Below are 26,874 nucleotides of genomic sequence, written 5' to 3' on the forward strand. Positions count from 1 at the left end.
TCAGGAGGAGGAGGAGGAAGAGCAGCAGCCAGGGGAGGAGGAGCAGGAGGGAGAGGAGGAGCAGCTGCAGGAGAAGGGGGATCAGGAGGAGGAGGAGCAGCAGAGGGAAGAGGATCAGGAAGGGGAGGAGGAGCAGCTGCAGGGGGAGGAGGAGCGGCAGAGAGAAGAGGATCAGGAGAAGGAGGAGGGCGAGGAGGAGCAGCAGAGGGAAGAGGATCAGGAAGGGGAGGAGGATCGGGAGGAGGAGGGAGAGGAAGAGAAGCTGCAGGAGGGGGATGAGGGAAGGAGCAGCAGTAGGAGAAGGAGGAGGAGCTGCGGGAGAAGGGGGATCAGGAGGAGGAGGAGAAGGAGGAGCGGCAGGGGGAGGAGGAGCGGGAGGAGGAGGAGCAGCCGCAGGAGAAGTAGGAACAGCGGGAGGAGGAGGAGGAGCAGCGGAGGGAAGAGGATCAGGAAGGGGAGGAGGGTCGGGAGGAGGAGGATGAGGGAAGGACCAGCAGTAAGAGGAGGAGGAGGGAAGGAGCAGCAGTAGGAGGAGCAGGAGGAGGAGCACCAGGAGGAGGAGGAGGGAAGGACCAGCAGTAAGAGGAGGAGGAGCAGGTGCAGGGGGAGGAGGAGGAGGAGGAGGAGGAGGAGGAGGAGGAGGAGGAGGGTTTGGGGTCGGGTCCGTGTCTGTGGGGGAGGAGCGTTCGGATGCGGCGCGTTGGTGTCCGGCTGGGCCGGGGGGGAGGCCGGGGCGTCCTCCTGGGGGTTTTGTCCCTCTGCCTGGCAGCCGGCCGCTGTCTGCACAGTAAGTGCCCACCGCCAGGGTGCCCGGGGGAGGTGCCCGGGGGAGCTGCCCGGGGGATGCCCCCCGCCGCCGGTTGGACCCGCCTCCTGGATGCCCGGACGCCGGATCCCCGCACCCCCGGATCCCCGCACCCCCGATCCCCAGCCCCCCAGATCCCCAACCCCCCAGATCCCCCGACTCCCCAGATCCCCAGCCCCCCAGATCCCCAGCCCCCCAGCTCCCCAGATCCCCAACTCCCCAGATCCCCAGCCCCCCAGATCCCCCGACTCCCCAGATCCCCAGCCCCCCAGATGCCCCAGCCCCCCAGATCCCCAACTCCCCAGCCCCCGACCCCCAGATCCCCAGCCCCCCCCCCCCACTCTCCAGCCCCTCAGATTCCCAGATCCCCAGCCCTCAACTCCCCAACTCCCCAGCTCCCCAGCCCCCACAGCTCCCCGACTCCCCAGCCCCCCAGATCCCCAACCCTCAACTCCCCGGCCCCCCAATTCCCCAGCTCCCCCAACCCCCACCTTCCCAGCTCCCCAGCTCCCCAATCCCCAGATCCAATGCCCCCCCCCCCCCACGGTACACCTTCCCTCCCCAGCTCAGACATCCCCCTAGACTGCAAACTCCTTGTGGGCAGGGAAGGTGTCCGTTTAGGGTTATACTGGATTCTCCCAAGTGCTTAGTACAGTGCCCTGCACGCAGTAAGCGCTCCATAAATTCGACCGAATGAATATTCACCCACCCCTCCTAGGTGCCCCCCCCCCGCCCCGCAGTTCTTTCCTCTCCCTCTCTGTCTCTCAATGATAATGATGATAATAATGGTATTCGTTAAGCGCTTACTATGTGCCGAGCACTGCGGATTAGGCCGGGCGGGGCACAGCCCCCCTCCCCCTTTAGTAAGAGAGGCTGGTCTTTCCTCTTTATCCTTCCCTCGATAAAAACGTTCTTTTCTCATTAACTCATTCATCGTCGCTCCTCTACAAAACTTTATCCCCTATTTGCTTCCCCGACTTGTAATTTCTCTCCGTGGCTTTCTCCACCGTTAGCCCGTGAACTCCTCCAGGTCAGAAATCCCGCCTACTAGACCGTAAGGCCCGTCGTGGGCGGGGTACGTGTCTGTTTATTGTTCTGTTGCACTCTCCCGAGCGCTCAGCACAGTGTTTGGCACACGGTAAGCGCTCAATAATAATAATGTTGGTATCTGTTAAGCGCTTACTGTGTGCAGAGCGCTGTTCTGAGCGCTGGGGTGGATACGGGGTCATCGGGTCGTCCCGCGTGAGGCTCGCAGTTAATCCCCGTTTTACAGATGAGGTAACTGAGGCGCAGAGAAGTTAAGTGTAATTATATTTGTTAAGCGCTTACCGTGTGCCAAGCGCTGTTCTGAGTGCGGGGGTAGATACGAGGTAATCAGGTTGTCCTACACGGGGCTCACGATCTTAATCCCCATTTTACAGATGAGGCGACCGAGGCCCGGAGGAGCGAAGCGGCTTGGCCGAGGTCACGCAGCAGACAGGTGGCGGAGCGGGGATTAGAACCCGCGTCCTCCGGCTCCCAAGCCCGTGCGGAGTGAATGAATGCTATACGCTACATAGTACATACTATATACTATAGTAGTCTCCCCCGTCCTTGGTTCCGGGTGCACGGCGGGGGCTCAGTAAGTGCCCCGATGGATCGACCGATCGATTGATTTGATAGGAGGCGATTCGCACGGGCACATCTCTCCCTTCCAGTTCCATAACGGTCTTCTTGTCCGTCAGTTTCTCTAATGCTTCTCCTGCCCCTGCGAGGATTTCATCTCCCCATCGGCCTTTCCTACGGCATCGCCTATACACTTGGCCGTTTGCCCCTCCTGCACTTTGTCGGCTACTCGGCCCAGCTCCGCGGCACTTTCGTACATACTCTACTTCTCCTAGCTGTGACTTCTTTTAATGGTTTTTTGTCATTCATCCAATCGTATTTATGGAGCGCTTACTGTGTGCAGGGCACTGTACTAAGCGCTTGGGAAGTACAGTTCGGCAACAACTAGAGACACTCCTTGCCCACACTGGGCTCGCGGTCTAGAAGGGGGAAGTTGGAGTTTTGATTAAAGTCATGAGTGAAGCTTTCAAGGTAAAGACTTTTCAAGGTTTTTTTGTTGTTGTTTTTAGTGCTATTTGTTAAGCCAAGCACTGTCCTAAGCGCCGGCGGGGGTGGGGGGGGGGAATACAAGGTAATCAGGTCATCATCCTACGTGGGCTCACAGTCTTAATCCCCATTTTACAGATGAGGGAACTGAGGCCCAGAGAAGTGAAGTGACTTGCCCAGAGTCACACAGCTGACAAGTGGCGGAAGCAGGATTAGAACCCACAACCTCTGACTCCCAAGCCCAAGCTCTTTCCACTGAGCCACACTTGCTTCTCCGCTGTTCTGCGTCCCCTTCTAGACTCGAAGCTCCTTAGGGACAGGGATCGTGTCTGTCACCCCTATTGTGCTGTATTCTCCCGAGGGCTTCGTACAGGGCTCTGCACAAAGTAAGCGCTCGATAAGAATGACGGTATCTGTTAATAATAAATAATAATGATGTTGGTATTTGTTAAGCGCTTACTATGTGCAGACCACTGTTCTAAGCGCTGGGGTGGATACAGGGTAATAATAATAATAATGTTGGTATTTGTTAAGCGCTTACTATGTGCCAAGCACTGTTCTAAGCGCTGGGGTAGACACAGGGGAATCAGGTTGTCCCACGTGGGGCTCACAGTCTTAATCCCCATTTTACAGATGAGGGAACTGAGGCACCGAGAAGTTAAGTGACCTGCCCAAAGTCACACAGCTGACAAGTGGCCGAGCCGGGATTCGAACCCATGACCTCTGACTCCAAAGCCCGTGCTCTTTCCACTGAGCCACGCTGCTTCTAATCAGGTCGTCCCATGTGGGGCTCACAGTTAATCCCCATTTTACAGATGAGGGAACTGAGGCCCAGAGAAGTGAAGTGACTCGCCCACAGTCCCACAGCTGACAAGCGGCAGAGCCGGGATTCGAACCCATGACCTCTGACTCCCAAGCCCGGGCTCTTTCCACTGTGCCACGCACCGTTCTAAGCGCTGAATAAATCCCACGGATCGACTGACGGGCTCCAGGGACCCTCTGGAGAAGCTCTGAAACAGGGCAGTGACCAAGTCTCCCGCTCTTCCGATAGTTAACGAGTGGATCGGGGAGGTTCCCTTAGTTATGGTATTTATTAATTGCTCGTTATGTGACGCCCCAAGCCGTAAACAATCGCCCGTTTCGGGGCACGAAGAGTTGTGGTTTCTCTTGGCCCGACTCCTCTTAGGAGGAACCTGGCACTTGGGAGGTGCAGTGACTCAGGACTGGGCAGGTGCCGGGGCTTTTCTGGGCCCAGGGATAATAATAATAATGTTGGTATTTGTTAAGCGCTCACTATGTGCCGAGCACCGTTGTAAGCGCTGGGGTAGACACGGGGGAATCGGGTCGTCCCACGTGGGGCTCACGGTCTTAATCCCCATTTTACAGATGAGGGAACTGAGGCACTGAGAAGTTAAGTGACTCGCCCAAAGTCACACAGCTTCGGGGCTTGAGGTTTCTCGGGGCTCCAGCCGTCCCCCTCGGACCGGGCATCGCTTACTCGTGAGCAAGTAAGCTTAGGACAAATACCTGGGAGTGGTTTGGCGCTATAGTGTCCAGCAACGGGAGGGATTAGATTCTGATCCGGAGGCAGGGTCGGAGCTGACCTTTGACCACTCCTGTCTCCCTTTTTCCCACTCTCCTTCTCTCCTCCATTCTCATTTTCTCCTCTCCTCAATCTTTCACTCCCTCTCCCTTTCTTCTCCTCCCCCGCTTCGATAATAATTTTGGTATTTGAGCCCTTACTAGGCGTCAAACGGTGTGCTAAACGTGGCTCGGTGGGAAAGAGCCCGGGCTTGGGAGTCAGAGGTCATGGGTTCGAATCCCGGCTCCGCCGCTTGTCAGCTGTGGGACCGTGGGCGAGTCACTTCACTTCTCTGGGCCTCAGTTACCTCATCCGTAAAACGGGGGTTAACCGTGAGCCTCACGTAGGACAATCTGTTCACGTATCTACCCCGGCGCGTAGAACAGTGCTCTGCACATAGCAAGCGCTTAACAAATATCAACGTTACTATTAAACGCCGGGTTAGATACGAGATAATCAGGTGGATCGATTCTCTAGACTGTGAGCTCGTTGTCGGCGGGGACTGTATCTGTTGTATCGCTGTAGCGTAGTCTCCCCGGTGCTTAATACCGTGTTCCGCGCACAGTAAGCACTCGATAGAGTCGATCGATTGAACGAGTGCTGAATTCCCATTTTACAGGTGGGGAAACTGAGGCACGGAGAAGTTAAGTGACTTGCCCAAAAGTCGGGATTTAGAACCCGGTCCTTCTGACTCCCAGGACCATTGGCTAACCACTAGACCACGATGCTTCTCTATATATTCAGACCCACCCTCAACTCTACATGTACAGTAGAATATATCTATATTTAACTATTAATGCTGCTATTTGCATGCACATACTTGCTATTACCTGCAATTCCTTGGTCTTCCTCCTGCTTGCACTATTTATGAATAATTTACAGTAACAATTTATTATTATTCATGAATATTATTATGACAGAATAATATTTTACAAATACCCCATATAATATGGTTTATAAATTATGAAATATGACTGATTTATAAATTATGAAATAATATGAATAACTTATGTCTGACTGTCTCCGTTAAATTGTATGCTCGTTGAGGGCAGGGACCGTGTCTTTCACTTCTGTTTTCCTCTCCCAAGCAGAGGTGCTCAATAAATTTTGTTTTCCTCTCCCAAGCAAAGGTGCTCAATCGAGAAGCAGCGTGGCTCAGTGGAAAGAGCACGGGCTTCGGAGTCAGAGGTCATGGGTTGGAATCCCGGCTCGGCCACTTGTCAGCTGCGTGACTTTGGGCAAGTCACTTAACTTCTCGGTGCCTCAGTCACCTCATCTGTAAAATGGGGATTAAGACTGTGAGCCCCACGTGGGACAACCTGATTCCCGTGTCTACCCCAGCGCTTAGAACAGTGCTCGGCACCTAGTGGGCGCTTAACAGACGTCAACGTTATCATAAATACTACTGACTTACGAGCATCCTTTAGGAAGCACACCGGCAATTAGTAACCTGTGAAGGATAGGATATTTTTTAAAGTTTTTTTCAGAGATGGCGGACAGTCAATGGAGAGCTTACTGTATGCAGAGCACTGTACTAAGCACTTGGGAGAGTAAAACAGACACATTCCCTGCCCAAAGTGATCTTGCAGTCTAGAGGGGGAGACAGACATTAACATAAATAAAATTACAGATGTGTATGTAAGTGCTTCGGGGCCGGGACGGGTGATGGATAGAGGGAGCGAGTCCACGTGATGCAGAAGGGAGAGGGAGGAAAGGGAAGGAGGGCTGAGGCAGGGAAGGCCTCTTGGAGGAGACGTGCCGTCGATAAGGCTCTGAAGCGGGGGAGAGTAATCGCCAGTCACGTACGAGGAGGGAAGGCGTTCCAGGCCAGAGGCAGGATGTGGGCGAGAGGTCGGCGGCGAGACAGATGAGATCGAGGTACAGTGGGAAGGTTGACATTACAGGAGTGACATTTGTGGGTTTGGGTTAGTAGGAGAGTAGCGAGGGTAGGCAGGAGGGGGCAACGTGATTGACTGCTTTAAAGCCAGTGGTGAGGAGTTTCTGTTTGCTGCAGAGGTGGATGGGCAACCCCTGGAGGTTCTCGAGGAGTAGGGAAACGCGGCCTTGACCTTTCGGTAGAAAAATGATCCAGCCAGTGAAGTATTAACTGGAGTGAGGAGAGATAGGAGGCAGGGAGGTCAGCAAGGGGGCCGATGCAGAAATCGAGGCGGGAGAGGACGGATGCTTGGATTAACGTGGTAGGAGTTTGGATAGAGAGGAAAGGACTGATTTTAACGGTTGCGCAGTTCACACCAACAGGATTTAGTGACGAATTGAACACGCGGGTTGAATGAGAGAGAGGATCGATGGGTTTCCGGGCTTGTGAGACGGGAAGGACGGTGGTGTCGTCTACAGTGATGGGCGAGTCAGGGGGAGGACGGTTAGGGTGGGAAGATAAGGAGTTCTGTTAAGGAGATAAGGATAAGATAAGGAGTTCAGGTATCGCATCAATGTAGACAAGTGGGTGCTTCCCTTTTAATTTTGAGTGAGCGCGTTGTTGGGCAGGGATCGATCGTCTCTGTTGCCGAATTGTACATTCCAAGCGCTTGGTACAGGGCTGCGTACCCAGTGAGCGCTCAATAAATACGATTGAATTGCAGGGCAGGGCCAAGCTCCCAGCGGGGCAGTGGGGAAGGAAATGAGACACAAACCCTCGCTACCCCAGAAAACCGGGAAATGTCGGGAGGTTCGAGGGAGATCTGAATAAAATCGTGGATGAGTGGTCTCTTAGGGATGAATCAAGTGGAAAGAGCCCGGGCTTGGGAGTCAGAGGTCATGGGTTCGAATCCCGGCTCTGCCACTTGTCAGCTGTGAGACTGTGGGCGAGTCACTTCACTTCTCTGTGCCTCAGTTACCTCATCTGTAAAATGGGGATTAACTGTAAGCCTCACGTGGGACAACCTGATGACCCTGTACCTACCCCAGCGCTTAGAACAGTGCTCTGCACATAGTAAGTGCTTAACAAATACCAACATTATGATTACTATATATAGAGCACTGTACTAAGCACGTGGGAGAGTACGATAATAATAATCCCGGTTGCTCCGCCACTTGTCTGCTGTGTGACCTTGGGCAAGTCGCTTAACTTCTCTGTGCCTCGACTGTAAAATGGGGATTAAGACAGTGAGTCCTGTGCGGGACAGGGACTGTGTTCAACCTGATTAGCTTGCATCTACCCTAGCACTTAATACAGTGTCTGGCATATAGTAAGCAATTAACCAAAACCAAAAAAAAAAAAACCAAAAACAGTTGTAGACACGTTCCCTGCCTGGAGGAAGTAAAGTCTGGGATGTTAGCTGACCCATAAATACTTCGATCAGTGACAAGACGACAACCAAGTCCTCTTTTGGAAACAGAATACTGGGTTAGATGGACCCGTGGTCTGACGCAGTAATGGTCTTTACGTTCTTATGATGTTCTCATCATTTTCAATCGCAAAAAACAGTGGACTGTGGCTGCCTCATTACCGTGTATCTAGCCCGGTCCCTTAATTAGTGCTTGAGCACAGAGTAACTGCTTAAAAAATACCGTTATTTCTAGAAAGACAGGGAGAGGTAGAGGCTTTGGTCTTACAAGAGCCCCACGTGGCTTGGGGACTGTGTCGGACTTTATTCTACCTACCCCAGCCCTTGGTACGGTGCTTGGCACATTGCAAGTGCTTAAATGCCACAATTTTTATGTTTTCTGTGGGCTCAGTGGAGATTTTCAGGAAGGTTGAGGGTTCAGTACTGCTGTCTACCTCACTGCTTCAGGTAAGAAAATCTGGTGAGGATTTCTTGCTCTTTACTACATCGATCGATCACATTTATTGAGCACTTACTGTGTGAACAGCCCTTTACTGGGCGAGTGCTAGGGAGAATACAATATTCTATCTGTGGAACACTGTACGGAGCGCTTTAGGAGAGTACAACAGAGTTAGCGGAAATACAGCAAACTCTTAAATACCATTAAAAAAAAAAGCTGGCCCTCAGGCAATTTTTTGAATGGCATGTCCCTCTCCATGTCCCCTACTGAAGAATAATGCAGCCAGTCAGTATGCCCTCCTCAACGCTGAAATGCTTCTTTTTTTTTTCTTTGAAATAGTATTTGTTAAGCGCTTACTATGTACCAGGCACTGTACTAAGAGCCGGGGAAGCTGCCAGCTAAGCAGGTTGGACGGAGTCCACGCCCCACATGGGGTTTACAGTCTTAATCCCCACTTTACAGATGAGGTAACTGAGGCTCAGAGAAATGAAGTGACTTGCCTGAGGTCGCACGACAGACGAGCGTCAGAGCCGGGATTAGAACCCAGGCCCTTCTGAATCCTGGGCCCACGCTCTACTCGCTAGGCCACGCTGCTTCCCGGCACCCCAACCCCTGCCCTCGCGCCGCCCCCCTCCAGCATCTGCCTCCCTTCCCCCACATCTTGTTCCCCCGCCTCCAGGTCGGGAAGTGTCACTATACATTCCACACTCCACCGTCAACGCCACGGTGGATGAGAACATCTTACTGTCCGTCGACTACTCCTGCCAGCGATCCCCCACCATCGAGTGGACGTACACCTCCAGCTGGGGGATGCAGAAGATCGTGACGTGGAGGCCGGGCGCTCCCCCGAACATTTCCAGAAGCTACCAGGACAGGGTGTGCACCTACGACAACGGCTCGATCCTACTCCTCAGCGTGGGGGTGCGAGATACCGGCTACTACGTGGTCACCGTCACCGAGGACTTTGGCGACACCCGGTTGGGCACCATCGTACTGAACGTGAACGGTAAGGCGGAACCTCGACTCCCTCGGGCGGGGGATTTTCCCCTCGGGAAAGTGTTGGGGGGGCCGGGGACGTGCGTCTGCCTCACCGTGCTGAAAGGATCCTCCCCACCTCCATCGCGTAGAGATCCTCTACGAAGATCTCCACTTCGTGGCCGTCTTCCTGGCGTTGCTCACCGCCATGTCCGCCGTTTTAATCAGCCTGATGTGGGTCTGTAATAAATGTGCGTATAAATTCCGGACGACGAGAAAACGCAGGCTAAAAGGTAACGTTCTCCGTTTAGCTCTCATCGCGTCATTGCTCGCTCAGGACCGCGCTGTGACTTTTCAGTTGCGCCCAGCTGCCATTTCGGAAGCCGACTTCTCACGTTTCGCAGTCCGTTAATAGTTTCTTTCCATTTGCAGAAAGCACCACTGAGGAGATTGAACTGCAAACCATTGAGTGTTAGCCTGAAAAACGGGCCACATTCATCCCTACCTCATGAAAAAGACAGATTTCAAATCAAAACCCCCCCAACCCGACCACGATTCTGTTTCCCAGACCTGGCCCACATCAAAGCCGAGACGTGACGCGGAGAAAGATGATTCCGTGGGCGTAAGTCGGTTTCAGCCCTGGCTGAGAGTGCACGAAGTGTGAGGAGTTCAAGGCAGACCCACTCAGCTGTATCTCTTGGGTAATGAGGGTGCAGAGACAAAACATATGTGGTATGAAAGGGGGAGTGCGAGGTTCAGAAATGACATCAGAAACGGCAAATGGAAGCGGGACAGTTGGGGAAACCAAATGGCGGCCGATTTAGGTGATGAGTGTGGTGTCTTTCCCCCCAGGTGCTTTGGAAAATGCAGCCCAGCTCCTCCTCACAAACCAAACAACGGCTGAAATCCCTCTGCTGTTGCGGTCGGTGTTGGCTCTGGGCTGAGAGCGGGGAAGGGAGGGTTATGTCGCTGCCAATCTGGGCACGGCAGGGAACTGGAAATTTTAGGGCTTCATCAACCGCCCCCTCCTTAAAAACAGGGGTAACCAATCCTCGCTCCCTGCTTCCGACCCATTTGCGAAGGTGGAAGCTGATCCCAGTTAGGGGATTTGGGGGTCCTTGAGAGAAAGGGCAACGAGGTGCCAAGTGGAAAGGAGCAGGGATCACTTGAAGACTCCGTGAGAAGTCGCCAAAGCAGAAGGGAGGGAGCTGGAGCGGAAGGTGGAAGGGCTGCCTACCCGCAGGCTTCCCAGAAGCCTCAGAAGACTGCAGTTAGCATCCAATCCTCCGCCCAGAAAGCTCGACAGTTGAGCCAAATCCATTTCCTGAAAATCTTTGGCCAAATTATGAGCCCCACCCATCAGCCTCCCACTTGGGCCAGGAACCGGGAGGTGGGGCCCGGATTAAGCACCGATCAATCTCACAGCGAACAAACAAACGGAAAGAAACACCTGGCGGGCAGCAGCTACGCTTCCTGTAAAGGCTTGGAAGTTAATTTTGAAAGAACTCCTCCGAAAGAGCTCTGGAACTTCACTGGATCGGAAAGCGCTGGTTTACTTAGCACTGGTCGGACAGAGATGCCACACCAACATTTCCATAGAGGTTTTGCCCCACAGGGGAATCTCGGCGAGGTTAAAAAAACACATCCCGTTGTCCGTTGTGTTTTACACCGTAGAAATGCGCCTGTTCTAAACGGTTAAATAAAACTCGCAAACGAAACAGGTGTTGATGAATCATATTCCTTAAGGCAGAGGGGCTGAGTTTCAAGGAAAAGGTTTCCAGTGAGAGTGGGGATGACATAAACAATGGAGATTGGTCTCATTTCCATTCGGGTCAGTCAGCAGTCTGTACGGAGCGTACACTGTGTGCAAAAGGTTGGAGGGGGTTGCACTGGAAGCAAAAGTTTGGCCTCTGCTTATGAGGTGTTCACACCTAATGGGGAAAACCGGATGTACGCAAACACGCCGGCAGCACTTGAGACCCTAAGATGGGCTTATGTATGTGAACACACCTTCCTCAAACATATAGACGAATAAAAAAGATCTGAGACAAACGAAAAGAATCCGAGACAGATATGTAAACAAGTGCTATCCACGGAAATTCACGTTGCTGGGGAATTACGGGGGGTGGGGTTCTGGTTCCTGTGGTAAGACTTCATTTAATAATAATAATTATGGTACTTGTTAAGCACTTACTATGTGCGAGGCACTATACTAAGCGCTGGTAAAATAACCGTGGTGTTTGTTAAGTGCTTACTATGTGCCAGGCACTGGACTGAGCACTGGGGTGGATACAAGCAAATGGGGTTGGACCCATTCTATGTCTTACATGAGGTTCAGTTTCCACCCTCATTTTACAGATGAGGTAACTGAGACCCAGGGAAGTGAAGTGACTTGCCCAAGGTCACACAGCAGGCAAGTGGGGGATCCGGGATTAGAACCTACGACCTTCCGACTCCCAGGCCGGTGCTGGCCGTGGCATCTCGGGAATTTGCAGACTGTGGGGTCCCGGTCCCTCTGAGCCAAGCGAAGCACACCGTGGGCAGGGAATGTGACTATTTTTATCTTGAACTCTCCCCAAGCGCTTAGTACACTGCTTCGCACGTAGTAAGCACTCAATAAATGTGATCGGACGAATGAATTTCACTTAGGCAAATTAAAAACGAAATCTAGATTTCCGACTTGCCATCCTCGGAGGACAACGGCCTCGTACGGTGCTGTGTGAGTGGGCTACCCTCTGGCCTGAGGCATCTCGGAGCGGGGATGGGGAAAAGCGGTGAGAGTGCAAAACGGAACCTGGGGGGACAGAGAAGAGAATGGACCCCAACCTGGAGTTCCTCCCATACCCCGTTGGCGTTTTATATCTGCCTCGATGAGGAGGAGGGATGTGAGCGGCATTACTGGCTAAGTCTTGGGGAGAGGAGGCGGGGGTTCCCTCGCCCCCGGCCCTGGGAAGCGGCACTCTTCGGCTCCACCCTCCCTTCGGACTCGGGGAACGACACGTCTCGGACACAAAGGGCACGGTCTGTAGCGCGGCCGCCGAGGAGCGGTTCGCTCCCGGAACGCAGAGGGCCGCAAAATGATTTCTCGAACTTGCCCGTCCGAAGGAAGCCAGTCCGTCGGATGGCGACGGGGCTCTCCTTAGCTCGCCGCCGACGGAAACCCTCTCCGGACCCCGGGACGGGTCCCGCGACCCGTCGGTGGATGAACGGCGAGTCCCGAAGCCCAGGGGAGTTAAAAGAGAAGCAAAGCCAAAGTCACTTTAGTAGCCTTTTTCCAGTTTAACTGAGACCTTCAAGGTACAGCAACTTGTGATTTTTCCAGTGAAAAAAACAAAACAACACAAACCGCAAAAGATACCTACATCTGTACAGAACTGTAAACCCGAACGTTTTCTTGGCATTTCGACAGCACCGGGCATTTAAGGTGCCTTCGTCCACATTACCTGAATATTTTATTTGTACTGCGCTGCCTCGTCTGAGGGTCGCCCCGCCTGGAAGTCGAGGCGGGCAGACGGAGGGATTTCCTCTGGGCGGGATGGTTACGAACAGGGGGTGAGGGCCGACATGAGCAGCTCCATTTTGTACACAAAGTTGCGCCCCTCCATCTTGTTCCACTGAACCTCCTTGAACGGGCCCCGCAGATGATTCCACTTCCCGTCTTGTAACACGTCGCTTTTGGGGAGGTCTTTGCACTGACACCGAGGAAACTGCACCATCACCTTGCTGCCGCTCTCTGGCCCGTTCCGCACTGTGGGGCGGAGAAAAAAAAATCAATAGATCAATGAGTGGCATTTACTGAGCGCTTACCGTGTGCAGAGCGCGTGGGAGAGTAAAACGATATAAACGAGTTGGTAGACACATTCTCTGCACACAATGAGCTTAATAGTAATAATCGTAGATACGGTTTTTGTTAAGCGCTGGGGTGGGTACGAGCAAATCGGGTTGGACAGTCCCTGTCCCACGTGGGGCTCACGGTCTCAATCCCTATTTTATGGATGAGGTCACTGAGGCGCAGAGAAGTGAAGTGACTTGCTCAAGGTCACACAGCAGACAAGGCACCATCAGTTCCCATAAAAGAGAAATCAATACCCACTTGATTTGCTTCTTAACCTGGGAGGTACCTTGCTACTGGGTAATTACCCACAGTGATGAGAAAAGTATCAGTGTTTTGTCAGTAAAAAATCTTAGAAAATGCAGCCGCGTTTTCAATCAATCAGTGGTATTTATTGAACGCTTCCTGTGTGCAGAACACTGTACTAAGCGCTTGGGAGAGTCCGATTCAGTTGGTAAACACGTTCCCTGCCCACAACAAGCTGAGTCACTGATGTGCAGTGGGGTTGGTTCCTGCTTTTCGGGATGATTTCTGACCAGTGGTGGAGCTGCAGTCTGAATCACAATAGTGACAGGATTTAAGAATTTAGGGTTTTGTTCAGAGCCCCAGAGCACACTTCTTGTGCGTCACAGGGGAGGCAAGGTGGTGTAATGGAAAGGGAGAGGGGCTGGGAGTTGGAGGATCTAGGTCTTTGTTCCAGTTCTGCCCCTTGCCTTGTTGCGTGACCTTGGGGATGTCACTTCTCTTCTCCACCTCTCCATTTCCTCATCGGTAAAATGGGTATAATAATCCTGGTCTTTCCCTACTTCCCGGGGGTGTTGTGAGGACTAAAATGGGTTTTGTGAAAGCATTCTTGGAATGAAAGCCTTACGTAAGAATCAAGACACTGGCAAGAGGAAGGAAAGAGACGTGCTCTCTAAAATCCATTTTTCATGTCGCTTAGAGCTGGGCGAAAGCAACTAGACATCTTAAGTAAATTAATCCAGGTTTGTAGATGTCTAGTTATCTAAGAGTAGTAATTTGATCTAGGGGAGTAGTAGGCAAATTTGTTCACCCACCTATTGAAAGAGAAAGGAGAGGAGCCTTTTAACACAATCTCGGGGGCGAGAGACTCGACATCTGCTCTTTTTACAAGGAATGGGGCGGTAATTGGGAACACGTCTACCAAATCTATTACACGCTCTCCCGAGAGCTTAGTACGGTGCTCCGCACACTAAACTCTCAATAGCTACGACCGGTTGACTGACCGATCAACGACACGCTCCGAACAAACAGCTTACGACGATATTTCATCGCTAATATTTGATTTTTCCGAGGCAGAAGTCGGGAATGCCTCGCAATGGAAGAGTGGGGACGGACCCCTACCCGCGGTTGGGATACGGAGGGAGCAAGTGGCGCGTTCCGAAGAAGCAGTGAACCGTTACCTGAAATAGCATAGTCCCCGCTGGGGGAGGCCACGGTTATGGCGGAGGCGTTGCCGATGCTCTCCACGGGCCCCAGCCCCACGTGGTTACTGAAGCTCAGCACCTGCCAGCCCATCACCTTCGCCAGCTGCTGAACGGCATGCACCTGGTGCTGAGACATCTGGGAAAACAAGACGGCTCCGCTGACCTTGGGTCCTGAAATCTGACTCTGTTCCCCGGGATGAAGGCGCCTGGGCTTTGGCTTCGATCAGGTACCCCGAAAATGCCTCTGTTTCGTTGCCCTCCCAGCTACGAGCCCAAAACAGCCTTTCACCGTGACCCTCCCGAAAGGCAGTCAGCTGAAAACCAAGGGAATAATCCTCTCTAGTGACACCCAAAACAAACCACATTTAACCTCTATCAGTCAGCAAACTGCAGCGTGGTCTACCGGGAAGACCCCGGGCCTGGGAGTCGCAGAAGCGAGGTTCTAATCCCGGCTCGCTTTGTGACCGCGGGCAAAGTCACTTAACTTCTTTGTGCCTCAGTCTCTTCTTCTCTTAAATGGGGATTCGAGGCCTGTCCTCCCTCCTATTTAGACTGCGAACCCCAGGTGGGACGGGGCGGTGTCCAACCTGATTGACCTGAATCTACCCCGGTATTTACAACGGTGCTTGACGCAGAATAAGTGCTTAACAAATACAATGACAGTAATGACAGCGCTGTGCATTCCTGACTCTGGGGTCCACCGCTACAGCAGGCACATGAGCAAAGGCCCCAAAGCTCAGGCAAGTAGCTCCGCTAGGAAGTCCTTCCCGATCCGGATCTGAGAACACGATTCTCCTCCTCCAACAGCCTGTAATGACGCTTCATGATATGGAAACGTCAAGCTCTGGGAACCAGGCCCTCGGTAACGTACAATAAAAGCAAAAGATATTATCTCTGCCCTTGAGAAGCCTGTGACCTAGGGGAGGAAAATTTCAAGTAAACCTGGAAGAATTTACAAGTCTTTCATGACGCTAGCAGCTGATATAAGGTTGCCTTCAAGCCACCCTATTCAGTCCTCTGCGGATTGAAGTTCTGAAGATGGCTCTTCATCGGGTAACTACTTTCGAGCCCACGAAGGAACACCTCACCCCGTCTGCCACCCATACTGGCCGGCTGCCGGACCATACTTGCGATAGAAATCGATCTCCAGGTAGGCGTGATCTGAAATTCGGGCTCTACAGCATTCTCAGAAGTGTACTCTAGAAGGAGGGTAAAACTTTCCCAACAACATAGAACTGGGAGTGGCTTGAAGTTGTGCTGTGTTGTGGCCTTGTCTGAGAAAGTGAACGTCGACAACTTCTGCTTTTTCCATTACCTTTCCTTCTTTTTTTTTATTAAATGGTTTTGTTAAGCGCTTACTACGTGACAGGCACTCTACTATCTTTTGGTAGATACAGGATAATCGGGTTAGACACAGTTCATGTCCCACATGGGGTTCACGGTCTTAATCCTCATTTTACAGATGAGGTAACTGAGGTACAGAAAAGCTAAGTGACTTTCCCAAGGTCATAGAGCAGGCAAGTGGCAGAGCAAGGATTAGAACCCAGGTCTCTCTGACTACCAGCCCCATGCTCTATCCACTCATCTAGGCTCCTTCTTTTAGACCATGACCATGGAGTGTTAAAACTAGAAGTCTTCCCCGGTAGCTCTCTGAGGCCAGTTTAGGTGAATCAGGATGGGACGGGATGGGGGGAGGTGGTGGTTCCCGAGTTCAGCCGTGAATTCTGACCTAAATGATGTCACAGGTTGCCTTGCAACACTGCCCTACCCAGACACTACTCGAAGAACAAATCTGGGAGGTGGAAGTGGGTGGAGGAAAACGGCGGATTTGCTTAGCGCTGCCCATCGGGTCGGAGCTAAAGCCACCTCTCCCCCTCCTGGACATTACCTGGGACAGGAGAAAATCCTGTAACTCCTGCTCCTGATGAGACAACATAATCACTCGTCCATCTCGGTGGACCACCCGGATCTGGTCAATTCCGATATTCAACTGCAGCTGGATGGACCTAGACAAAGATGAACAATATGGTCACTAGGAAACAAGCCTCCCAACAGCTACAATTCAGGACATTCGAACAATAACCAGAAATGCTTTTGTTTTTTCTCTTTTCGTCTGTCTGTCTCTCCCGATTAGACTGTGAGCCCGTCACTGGGCAGGGACTGTCTCTATCTGTTGCCAATCTGTTCACTCCAAGCGCTTAGTACAGTGGTCTGCACATAGTAAGTTCTCAATAAATACTATTGAATGAATGAATGAAATGCTTTATGTCCAACTGTTCTAGAAAGCCCCCAAAGGGCGATGTTATGCACCCCCTAACACACGGCCTTGCTTCATCCCCTTCCTAACATCGACAGTAACGGTGTTTAAATTGGTGAAGCATTTTACTCTCCCAAGCGCTTAGTACTGTAAGCAGCGTGGCTCAGTGGAAAGAACCCGGGCTTGGGAGTCAGAAGTCAAGGGTTCTAATCCTGGCTCTGCCGCTTGTCAGCTGTGTGACTCTGGGCAAGTCACTTCACTTCTCTGTGCCTCAGTTACCTCATTTGTAAAATGGGGATTAAGACTGTGAGCCCCACGTGGGACAACCTGCTTACCTTGTATCTCCCCCAGTGCTTGGCAAATGGTAAGGTCTAACAAACACTGTGCTTTGCGCACAGTAAGCGCTCAATAAATACAACTGAATGAATTTTTACATTTTCCTAAGTGCTTTTATGTCAGTGTTTCCATTTCATCCTCCCTGGGAGGTAGGGAGAGACAGCTGTTATTTTTAACCCACTCTTTAAGGCACGGAGAAGTGAAGTGACTTACTCAAAGTCACCCAATAAACCCATGGCAAAGCTGACACCCGAAGTCAGGTCTCCCGATTTCCAGCTCAACACCCTCCTTACAAGGGCCCTCTGCCTTCCCTCGTAAATGAACCCGTTGGCCCTTCCACATCGATCGATCTTCCACAGGGGCTTTTCTTTTCTCGTTGTCGGGTTGCTTTTAGTCCACACAAAGTAACATCCATTTCCACAGGGGAAAAACCAGGATTATCACCCAACCGCCTTAAACACCTAAAAGCGGCTGACATGCGATGTATGAACCGAAGCGTGTTCCATTACAACTCACTTGCATATCTGTTCATAGCCTTGAGAGGTTATTAACACTTTCACGCTGGATTCATATACGTCGTTTATGTTGGACCAATGTGCCTGTATTTGAGGATCTTCGATGTGACTGGCTAAACTGTCGATGGTTCGGGCAGTTCTTTAAAAAGAAAAGTTAAGTTTTAATGAAACCCACCAGCAACATAAGTCCTTAGGTATTTACAGATCAGGTAATTATTAATGAATGACTTTCACAGCTATAGGGTGATGCTTTGAAGATTGGGAAAATAAGGCAGAAAACTAAGAAAGTCTATGCATTAGGAAAAAGTAAACAAAAGCCCACAAACCTCTATGGCCACCAATTCCACGTGCTCCCCAGTCCCCCACGTGTTTGTGATGGACCCACCCCCCTCAAGCATCTTTTGGGCGTCCCCCTCAACCTGGGGCTGAAGGACCCGGGAAATGGTTTCAGTGGGAAACGGCGGCACAGTTTGAGCCACACCTGCTCCTCAGAAAGATGTGCTTTGCCTGTTTGATGATCTTCTCCAGGAGTCCCTCACTGGACTGTAAAGAGTTGATTTCGTTCTTGTCAAAAGCCTGAGGACCCGAGAGTCGCAATCTTTTGTGTCCAAAAGGGGCGCTGGCAGGGTGGGGCATCATGTTGGAACTCAGCGTCTGCTTGTGAAACTGCAACGAACAGAACCAGACCAGAAATCAAAACAACCATAGGGTCGTCCCCCCCCCGTCCTCCGCACGCCCTACCCATTAACAATGAACAAAAGACTAGCTGCCTGGGAGGGTATGAAATCCTCTGATCGCGTAAGTGTCGACACTTTCTGATACGCCTTCTAGGTTTACAACGTGCACTCGACCTCTTCAAACCCCAAGGAAAGCACAGAAGCCCATTTTCAGGCAGACTTAGGAAACCAGAGCTACTCTGGATCCCAGAAGGCCGATTTAAGGCCTTACGGAGCCTGGTCACACTTTGGTCCATCCAGCACTGGCCTCCGAAACACGTGGGGACACAAAACTATTTCTAGAGGCAGGATGAAAGGTTGAAATGTTCTGCAAAACTCCCAATTTGAACGTATTACGGTTTTATCCTGAATGAAAACCCTTCTGGGGGTCACGCAAAGTCGGATCAGCGACCTACTGTGGCACTACAAACAGACAGAAACAAACAAAATACTCCACTCAAGATCCAGCACCTCTCTGATGAGCAGATGCAAATTGTGCTCCAAGACATAAAGATGGTCCTCTGGGGTTTGCTTATCAGATGCGGATTTTTGGGATTTCTTGTCATTGGAGGAGTGGCACAAGGAAATGGACAGCTGCAAACCTGTTTAAAAAGAAAGAGGGTTAAAGGAGCCATGTTAACGAAAAGTAATATTGTTCCTTTCATTCGTCGTTCCCCTCCCAACCCCACAGCACTTATGTATATATCTGTAATTTATTTGTTTATATTAATATTTGTCTCGGCCTCTACACTGTAAGCTCCTTGTGGTCAGGGAATGTGTCTGTTGTACTGTATTCTCCCAAGAACTTAGTAAGCAGCGTGGCTCAGTGGAAAGAGCACGGGCTTTGGAGTCAGAGGTCGTGAGTTCGAATCCCAGCTCTGCCACTTGTCAGCTGTGTGACTGTGGGCAAGTCACTTTACTTCTCTGTGCCTCAGTTACCTCATCTGTAAAATGGGGATTAAGACTGTGAGCCCCACGTGGGACATCCTGATTCCCCTGTGTCTACCCCGTGCTTAGAACAGTGCTCGGCACATAGTAAGCGCTTAACAAATACCAACATTACAGGGCTCTGCACATAGTAAGTGCTCAATAAATACAACTGACTGACTGGCAATGAAAACCCAGTAGAGCGAAAATGACTTCTCTTCATCAACGTCTGCCATTCTAATTCACTTCTGAAGATAGTCACACAGCACATATCGTACAGAATGGAAACTCATTTGGTGCCGGCAGCACCCTCAATACTTTGTATATCAGAATGACTGCGCTAACAGAATTTCAAGTACCGCACATTCATTAAATAGCAATTTCAATTCAGGTTGCTCTCACGGGAAGAACTTTCTTTAGCTCAGAACAGAGGTACAAGGGTAGCAGCCCGATGGTCTCACGATTCACTCTCAGAATCAGAAAGGAAAAAAACCCAACTAAACTCCAAATTCCAAATAAGAGTTTACAGTATGGAGTCATTTACCGACAGTTTGAACACCAGGAGTTAATCTCAGATCAGACAACATTTTTGCAAACGCCCAGAACTGCACCAAATCACATCCGTATGGGTCTCATCGGCCTGAAATTAGTTTTCTTCCCTTTGAAAGATGTAGAAATCCCTATTACAGAGGCTTCATCTTCATGAATACTCTCAATTTAAAATAAACATTTCCCGATGCTTGTCTTCCTCACTAGACCACAAACTCCTTGAGGGCAGGGATCATGTCTACTGACTGTATTGGATCCTTCCAAGGGCTCAAGTACAGTGCTCTGCACAGAGGAAGGGAAGTACTCAATAAATACCACTGACTGAGTGCACCTCCCTCTCCTCTTCAGCTCCAATTCCACAAAATAGATGTTAAAATTGGACGGTGAACGAGATTCGTATCTTCCCGAACAGAAAAAGTACAAAACCTTTAGCCTAGACCCATCCAAAACACTTATTCTGGAACTCTGAAAACCTTTTCTTCCCCGTGAAGATTTTTTCTACGTCGTTTTCCTGGGTGGTGGGCAGTGATGCACGGTGGTGAACTAAGAATGAATGATCTCGGTCAAGGTAATCTGCTTTCGGTCAAGAACTTTACATTACGTGCCCCAGAAGGACAATGGCCATTGGCTTTCTAGGTGTCCCCAGAGCATTCGGTAAGCTGACGTACTGCCCCTGGGTCAACCTGAGAAAAAAAGTGGCCACAAATGACGCCGACCTAAATAATCATATTCACTGAGCGCTTTCGGTGTGTAGGGCACTGTATGTATTAAGTGCTTGGGAGAGCAAAATATAAGAGATTTGGTAATCATGCTCCCTTCCTACAAGGAGCTCAAGATCTAACTCCTGCGAGAAGAGTAGAGAAGCAGTGTGGTCTAGTGGATAGAGCATGGCTTGGGAATCAGAAGGACCTGAGCTGTTATCCTGGCTCCGCCCCTTGTCCGCTGAATGACCCTGGGCAAGTCACTTCACTTCTCTGTGCCTCAGTTAACTCATCTGTAAAATGGGGATTAGGAGTGTGAGCCCCATGTGGGACATGGAATGGGTCCAACCTTACTATCTCGTATCTATCCCAGTGTTTAGAACTTTGCCTGGCACATAGTAAGCATTTAACAAATACCATAAGAAAACAAACAAAAAAAACCTGTCTTCCAGGCACAAAATGCTACAGGGAACTGAGCATTTTTGGGTTTTTATACTGTGCCACGCATTTACCTCTATCCCCAAATCTGACAAGAGGGCACTTCTTTCCCCGCTCCAAGAAGAGCACATCAGGCCAAGACACTGAGAGGTGGAATCTGTAGTCTGGCACCTCTTACCTGGGAAGGGCTGAGAAATAATCTGGTTCTTCACGACAATGTGAGGGATCGGTGACTTGATTTGAACAGCCTCACGGGAGAGCTGGGCGAAGATTTCTTTACACAAGAGGACATTCTGGGCGGCCTCCAGTTTGGTCTGCCAGTATGGGGACCCTGAAAATGAAAGCAGGACCTGGCGGTCAAATGGACGGCCTAACGGTTCCACTCTTACTAATTACGATTTGGCTATACTGACCCCTTGCTCTTAAAAAAAAGAAAATCACTCCCCTTTTCAAAACAATAAAATCAAATCTCCCTTCATTCTTACTTAAAAACATTTAAATTTTCTCGCCCGCAAAATGGCCCCTAAATGGCTCCTCACACAAACCCATTCAAAGACCGGTAATCTTGGGAACGGAACAAAGCAGTACCTGATCTGGGTTTAGGTAGTGGTTGCCTGAAGAGGTTGACTGTCCCAAGATCACCGATGTCCGGAGCTTTTTTTTGAATAGAAACCTGAAGTGAAAATGAAAAATGGAAGTGAAGTGACTCAATAGATTTTGGAGATACGGTAGTAAATACAAATGAAGGGGGGAAAACGCTTTCTGGACAGACCTTGATATACGCCGATCCTTCTAAATCACTGGGAATCTGGACATCGAGGGGGCAGTAATCCTCCGGTATGACTTTGTCCAGATCAATGTCCGTGTTCTTTATTACTTCAAAGGTGCCGTGATGGGGAAAGAGAGACCCTGAAGAGGAATAACCACAAGATAAAGGATTCGAGAATTCCAATTTCGACCAGGAGTTCCTAAGTGAGCACCAGGCCCAAAGGGCTTGGTATGGAAGGGTAAACCCATTCAGGGGGGCTTTCTTTGCCCTCTAATTTGCAAAATGAATAACTTTCATTTATGACAGAAAACGAAGCTCTACTCCACCACGCAGCCCACCGCCGAGGGAGGTGGTCGCGGTGCCGGAGTGTAGGCTCAGGTTTCGACATATACTCCCAACCCCTCGGCTGACGCTTCCTGGGGGTTTAAAGACATGTGGAATGTGGGATCGTTCACATCCTCACCCCCCCATCAACATCTTTGTGACCACGATGGTGTGGGAACTGGAAAACGGCTCGGAAATAGACACCCCAGAACCCCGGCCTGTTTGCTCCCACTTCTTTGGCAAACTCGCCGTTCACAGGTCAAGGTCAGAGGACAAGTCAGCGGACAAGCAGCCTGCGTCCCACGGGCAGGTCTGGGACCAACCAGGGCTGCCAGGGACCCGCTGACGAGGAGGGAAAGGGACACTGAGCCAAGGGCCGCCCTGTCTGCGCTGCTCCTCCTCAGCCCGGGGTATGGCTTCGCGTCGGTTCCCGAGAGGCCTGGTGGGGAGAAGGGAAAGCCATCTCAAAATGGAGGATTAGGGCGATGGACAGGGGTGAGAAGGTAGATCAGCAGCCTCCCTCCCTTCCGAGTCAATGAAACCGGGAGCGGGGACAGCCAAACCTCTGAAGTTTGCAGAGACCGGTCCTCCGCATCTCAAAGGTTGCCAGCTCTAACACTTGTCTGTGGAGCCCCACAGAAGGTCACGTCAGACAAACTTGGTTTTGCAGCCTCTCAGCCGCCCCCAAATCAAACCGTCTCACCCACACCAACACGGAATAAGCGAGTCAAAACACACGAGGCCTCGCCAACTCGGAATTTTCAGAACCGAGCCTTCCCTTCCCCGTGGCGGGCAGTTAGCCGTACCTGCACTTCTGTAGCTCAGGTCCCCCAGGATTTTATCTCCGACCTTCCTCAGTTTCCAGTGTTGCCGCAACCTCAGAAGCTCAGAGTTGAAGTCTCGCTGCCACTTGTTTTCCTGGTTTTCGGCGACTGATTTGGTCAGCCTGTCTGCTCCTTTCAGGAGGATCTGGGCAGCACCAGCTAGCGACTTCTTCTTGGAAATCAACTGTAAAGTCTGAGGATTCTACCCAGAAGGAAGGAGAGAAAGGGTGTCAATGGCCAGGAACCCATTAGGACTTTACCAGGCCAACTCCCGAGGACTCGGCCTGCTTTTCTTTAAAGTCCCAGCCTTCTTTTAGTTCCCAGTCACTTCTCGCCTAGGATTATGCAGCCTCCACACTTCCCCCGACCTGTCGCAATCCAACAGCGGCGGAACAAAACTACTCTGGCCCAATCAGTCCCACTACACCAAGACCTGTGCTTTTAAAAGTTACACCCCATTAGAGTGGGAGGTCCTTGCAGACAGGCGACGGATCTCGTGTTTCTGTCGTTCTTTCCCAAGCGCTCAATTCGGGGAATGGCATCCAGTGGGCACTCAGTAAATAGCACCACTCCCATCTCTTCCAACAGGCCTTCGCCTATGAAGCCCTCTTTTCCCAACCACTTCTGCGTCACCTACTCACTTGGATCTGAACCCGATTAGACCGTAAGCCCGTCAAAGGGCAGGGACTGTCTCTATCGGTTACCGATTTGTACATCCCAAGCGCTCAGGACAGTGCTCTGCACATAGTAAGCGCTCAATAAATACTATTGAATGAATGAACCCAGTGGGCACTTGATAGTCACCCTTCCCTCATCACTTATGTACATATCTGTAAATTATTTACTTATATTAATGTCCGTCTTCTCCTCTAGACCGCGAGCTCGCTGCGAGCCGGGAATGTGTCTACCGACTCTCTTGTACTGGACTCTCCCAAGCGCCGAGCACAGTAAGCGTTCAAGAAATACCACTGATTGATCGATTTAGCTGAAGCGGCACTGACTGATGGATCGATTTAGCGGAAGCGGCAGCCGACACTACCGAATACCTGTTTAGGAGGAAGTGACTCTTGCAGGACGGGATCCAGAGTCATAAATTTTTTATCGCGGATAATGCTGAGGACGTCGTAGAGCACACACATCTCCGTCAGGGAACCTCTCAGGTTGTTCCGCACCGAATCCCACGGCCAGAGGGAAGGCTGAAACTTAACTAACCCTAGAACGCGACAGGGAGCAAAAAAATGATTTTTTTAAGTTGTGAACAGAGATTCTGATATTCTTCTCTCGTCCCAAACTTGTCATCCCTTTGCGGAGGTATCCGTGATTGTTCAACTTCAGCATCTGACGAAAGGAAGACATAGGCCATTCAAGTCACCAAGTTCATTCAAACCTGTACGCTAATTAATAATAATGATGACATTTGTTAAGCGCTTACTATGTGCAAAGCACTGTTCTAAGCAATGGAGAGGATACAAGATAATCAAGTTGTCCCACATGGGGCTCACAGATGAGGGTTAGGGTTAGTGAAGCAGCGTGGCCCAATGGAAAGAGCCCGGGCTTTGGCGTCAGTGGTCATGAGTTCAAATCCCAGCTCTGCCACTTTTCAGCTGTGTGACTGTGGGCAAGTCACTTAACTTCTCTGTGCCTCAGTTAGCTCATCTGTAAAAGACTGTGAGCACCACGTGGGACAACCTGATTCCCCGGTGTCTACCCCAGCGCTTAGAACAGTGCTCTGCACATAGTAAGCACTTAACAAATACCAACATTATTATTATTATTGTTAGTGGCTCAGTGTTAGGGTTACTGGCTCAGTGGAAAGAGCCCGGGCTTGGGAGTTGGAGGTCATGGGTTCAAATCCCGGTTCCACCGCTGGTCAGCTATGTGACTGTGGGCAAGTCACTTCACTGGGCCTCAGGGACCTCATCTGTAAAATGGGGATTAAGACTCTGAGCCTCACGTGGGACAACGTCAATCACCCTGTATCTACCCCAGCGCTTAGAACACTGCTCGACACATAGTAAGCGCTTAACAAATACCAACATTATTATTATCTCAGCTCTGCCACTGGCCAGCTGTGTGACTTTGGGCAAGTCACTTCACTTCTCTGGGCCTCAGGGACCTCAACTGTAAAATGGGATGAAGACTGTGAGCCTCGTGCGCGACAACCTGATGACCCTGTATCTCCCCCAGTGCTTAGAACAGTGCTCTGCACAAAGTAAGCGCTTATCAAATACCAACATTATTTTTATTATCCCGGCTCCGCTACCGGCCAGCTGTGTGACTTTGGGCAAGTCACTTCTCTGGGGCTCAGGGACCTCATCTGGAAAATGGGGATGGAGAGCGTGAGCCCCACGTGGGACCACCTGATCACCTTGTACCCCCCCAGCACGGCTCAGTGGAAAGAGCCTGGGCTTCGGAGTCCCAGGTCATGGGTTCGACTCCCGGCTCTGCCACCTGTCAGCTGTGTGGCTGTGGGCAAGTCACTTAACTGCCTCAGTTACCTCATCTGTAAAATGGGGATTAACTGTGAGCCTCACGTGGGACAACCTGATGACCCTGCATCTCCCCCAGGGCTTAGAACAGTGCTCGGCACGTAGGAGGCGCTTAACAAGTACCAACATTATTATTATCGTTAACAGTGCTCTGCACTTAGTAAGAGCGTAACAAATACCACCACCATGAACGGATAGGCTGAAGGCGTGAAGGGCGGGTGAGGGGCAGGCGGGGGCGGGCGGCCCCACCTTCGTCGTCGTCCTGGTCCGCGGCGTCGGGCCAGTCGTGGGCGTCCCGGTCGGGGCCGGCGGGGCCGGGGGCGGCGGGGGCCTCGTCCTCCTCGGAGCCGGAGCCCTGGCTGAAGTCGATGCGCTGCGCCAGGCGGGCCAGGTTCTGCGACATGGACAGCGGCTGCAGGTAGGTCTCGGTGCCGTCCAGGCCCACCTCCTGCACCTGCTTCTCGCAGGCCGACTCGATGCTGATCCGCACCGCCGGGACCCCCGCCATGGCGCCCGACCGGGACCGGAGCGGGACGGGACGGGAAGGATGAGAGGAGGCCCCAGGGGACCCTTTGGACCAGAGATGCTCTTTCCCAGAATGCTCCGGGGTGGGGGCTGGTCAGCGGCGAGTTCCCAGGATGCTCCGGGGCGGAGACCGGTCCTTGGCCCCTTCAGACGCGAATTCCCAGAATGCCCCGGGGCGGAGGGCGGTCAAGGGCTCCCCCAGACGCCAGTTCCCAGGATGCTCCGGGGCAGAGAGCGGTCAGGGGCTCCCCCAGACGCGAGTTCCCAGGATGCTCCGGGGCGGAGACTGGTCAGGGGGCTCCCCCGGGCGCGAGTTCCCAGAATGCTCCGGGGCGGAGGCCGGTCCTTGGCCCCTTCAGCTGCGAATTCCCAGGATGCTCCGGGGCGGAGACCGGTCAGGGGGCTCCCCCAGGAGCGAGGTCCCAGAATGCTCCGGGGCGGAGGCCGGTCCTGGGCCCCTTCAGCTGCGAATTCCCAGAATGCTCCGGGGCGGAGACCGGTCCTGGGCCCCTTCAACCGCGAGTTCCCAGGATGCTCCGGGGCAGAGATAGCTCAGGGGCTCCCCCCAGACGCGAGGTCCCAGAATGCTCCGGGGCGGAGGCCGGTCAAGGGCTCCCCCAGACGCCAGTTCCCAGAATGCTCCGGGTTGGAAACCGGTCAGAGGCTCCCCCAGACGCGAGGTCCCTGAATGCTCCGGGGCGGAGGCCGGTCAGGGGCTCCCCCAGACGCGAGTTCCCAGGATGCTCCGGGGCGGAGACTGGTCAGGGGGCTCCCCCGGGCGCGACCTCCCAGAATGCTCCGGGGCGGAGGCCGGTCAGGGGCGAGTTCCCAGGATGCTCCGGGGCGGAGGCCCAGGGGCAGCCCCTCCCACGGGGGGAGGGGCTTTCCCAGGGTACCCCGCGGCGGGGGGGGAGGGGGAGGGGGAGGGGGAGGGGCGGACCCTACGGCAAACCTCATAGGCCAAAATCCATGGAAAGACGAACGGCCCCTGTAATTTCCTAGGCCGGCACCATCCTAATTAATAATA

At 51.9% G+C, this 26,874-nt stretch overlaps 2 protein-coding genes across 3 annotated transcripts; one reads left to right on the plus strand and one right to left on the minus strand.

Annotated features, from left to right (window-relative positions):
• Nucleotides 1-655: 655 nt before the first annotated feature.
• VSTM5 (V-set and transmembrane domain containing 5) lies at nt 656-10,915 on the plus strand. 2 transcript variants are annotated; one of them, XR_003753836.1, is made up of 5 exons: nt 656-787; nt 8,902-9,228; nt 9,350-9,490; nt 9,630-9,819; nt 10,050-10,915. XR_003753836.1 is itself a non-coding variant. In XM_029047788.1 (4 exons), the coding sequence occupies exons 1-4, from the start codon at nt 691-693 to the stop codon at nt 9,671-9,673; spliced, it is 609 nt and encodes a 202-aa protein (XP_028903621.1). In that variant the 5' UTR covers nt 656-690; the 3' UTR covers nt 9,674-10,915. The 2 variants fall into 2 exon arrangements, 1 of the variants encoding a protein (XP_028903621.1); XM_029047788.1 differs by having other exon boundaries at nt 9,630-10,915.
• A 1,537-nt stretch (nt 10,916-12,452) lies between these two features.
• MED17 (mediator complex subunit 17) lies at nt 12,453-26,665 on the minus strand. Its single transcript, XM_001512546.6, has 12 exons — nt 25,572-26,665; nt 23,880-24,046; nt 22,816-23,035; nt 21,689-21,825; nt 21,505-21,589; nt 21,095-21,247; nt 18,773-18,903; nt 18,067-18,251; nt 17,587-17,724; nt 16,366-16,483; nt 14,454-14,613; nt 12,453-12,945 (listed from the first exon to the last, which is right to left on the minus strand). Exons 1-12 carry the CDS (start codon nt 25,828-25,830, stop codon nt 12,737-12,739), a joined length of 1,962 nt encoding a protein of 653 aa, XP_001512596.1. The 5' UTR covers nt 25,831-26,665; the 3' UTR covers nt 12,453-12,736.
• Nucleotides 26,666-26,874: the final 209 nt, after the last annotated feature.

This window comes from Ornithorhynchus anatinus, chromosome 20 (genome assembly GCF_004115215.2).
Source record: "Ornithorhynchus anatinus isolate Pmale09 chromosome 20, mOrnAna1.pri.v4, whole genome shotgun sequence".
NCBI classification, from domain to species: Eukaryota; Metazoa; Chordata; class Mammalia; order Monotremata; family Ornithorhynchidae; genus Ornithorhynchus; species Ornithorhynchus anatinus.

What these genes read in the sequence shown, in the direction of transcription:
- MED17 (XM_001512546.6), bottom strand. Translation starts at nt 25,830, where the DNA reads ATGGCGGGGGTCCCGGCGGTGCGGATCAGCATCGAGTCGGCCTGCGAG. An exon ending in AAGGATCGGCGTATATCAAG is followed by an intron (nt 21,590 to 21,688) that starts GTCTGTCCAGAA and finishes TTTTCACTTCAG; the next exon opens with GTTTCTATTCAAAAAAAAGC. An exon ending in TATTTCTCAGCCCTTCCCAG is followed by an intron (nt 18,904 to 21,094) that starts GTAAGAGGTGCC and finishes CTTTTTAAACAG; the next exon opens with GTTTGCAGCTGTCCATTTCC.
- VSTM5 (XM_029047788.1), top strand. Translation starts at nt 691, where the DNA reads ATGCGGCGCGTTGGTGTCCGGCTGGGCCGGGGGGGAGGCCGGGGCGTC. An exon ending in CATCGTACTGAACGTGAACG is followed by an intron (nt 9,229 to 9,349) that starts GTAAGGCGGAAC and finishes TCCATCGCGTAG; the next exon opens with AGATCCTCTACGAAGATCTC. An exon ending in GAGAAAACGCAGGCTAAAAG is followed by an intron (nt 9,491 to 9,629) that starts GTAACGTTCTCC and finishes TTCCATTTGCAG; the next exon opens with AAAGCACCACTGAGGAGATT.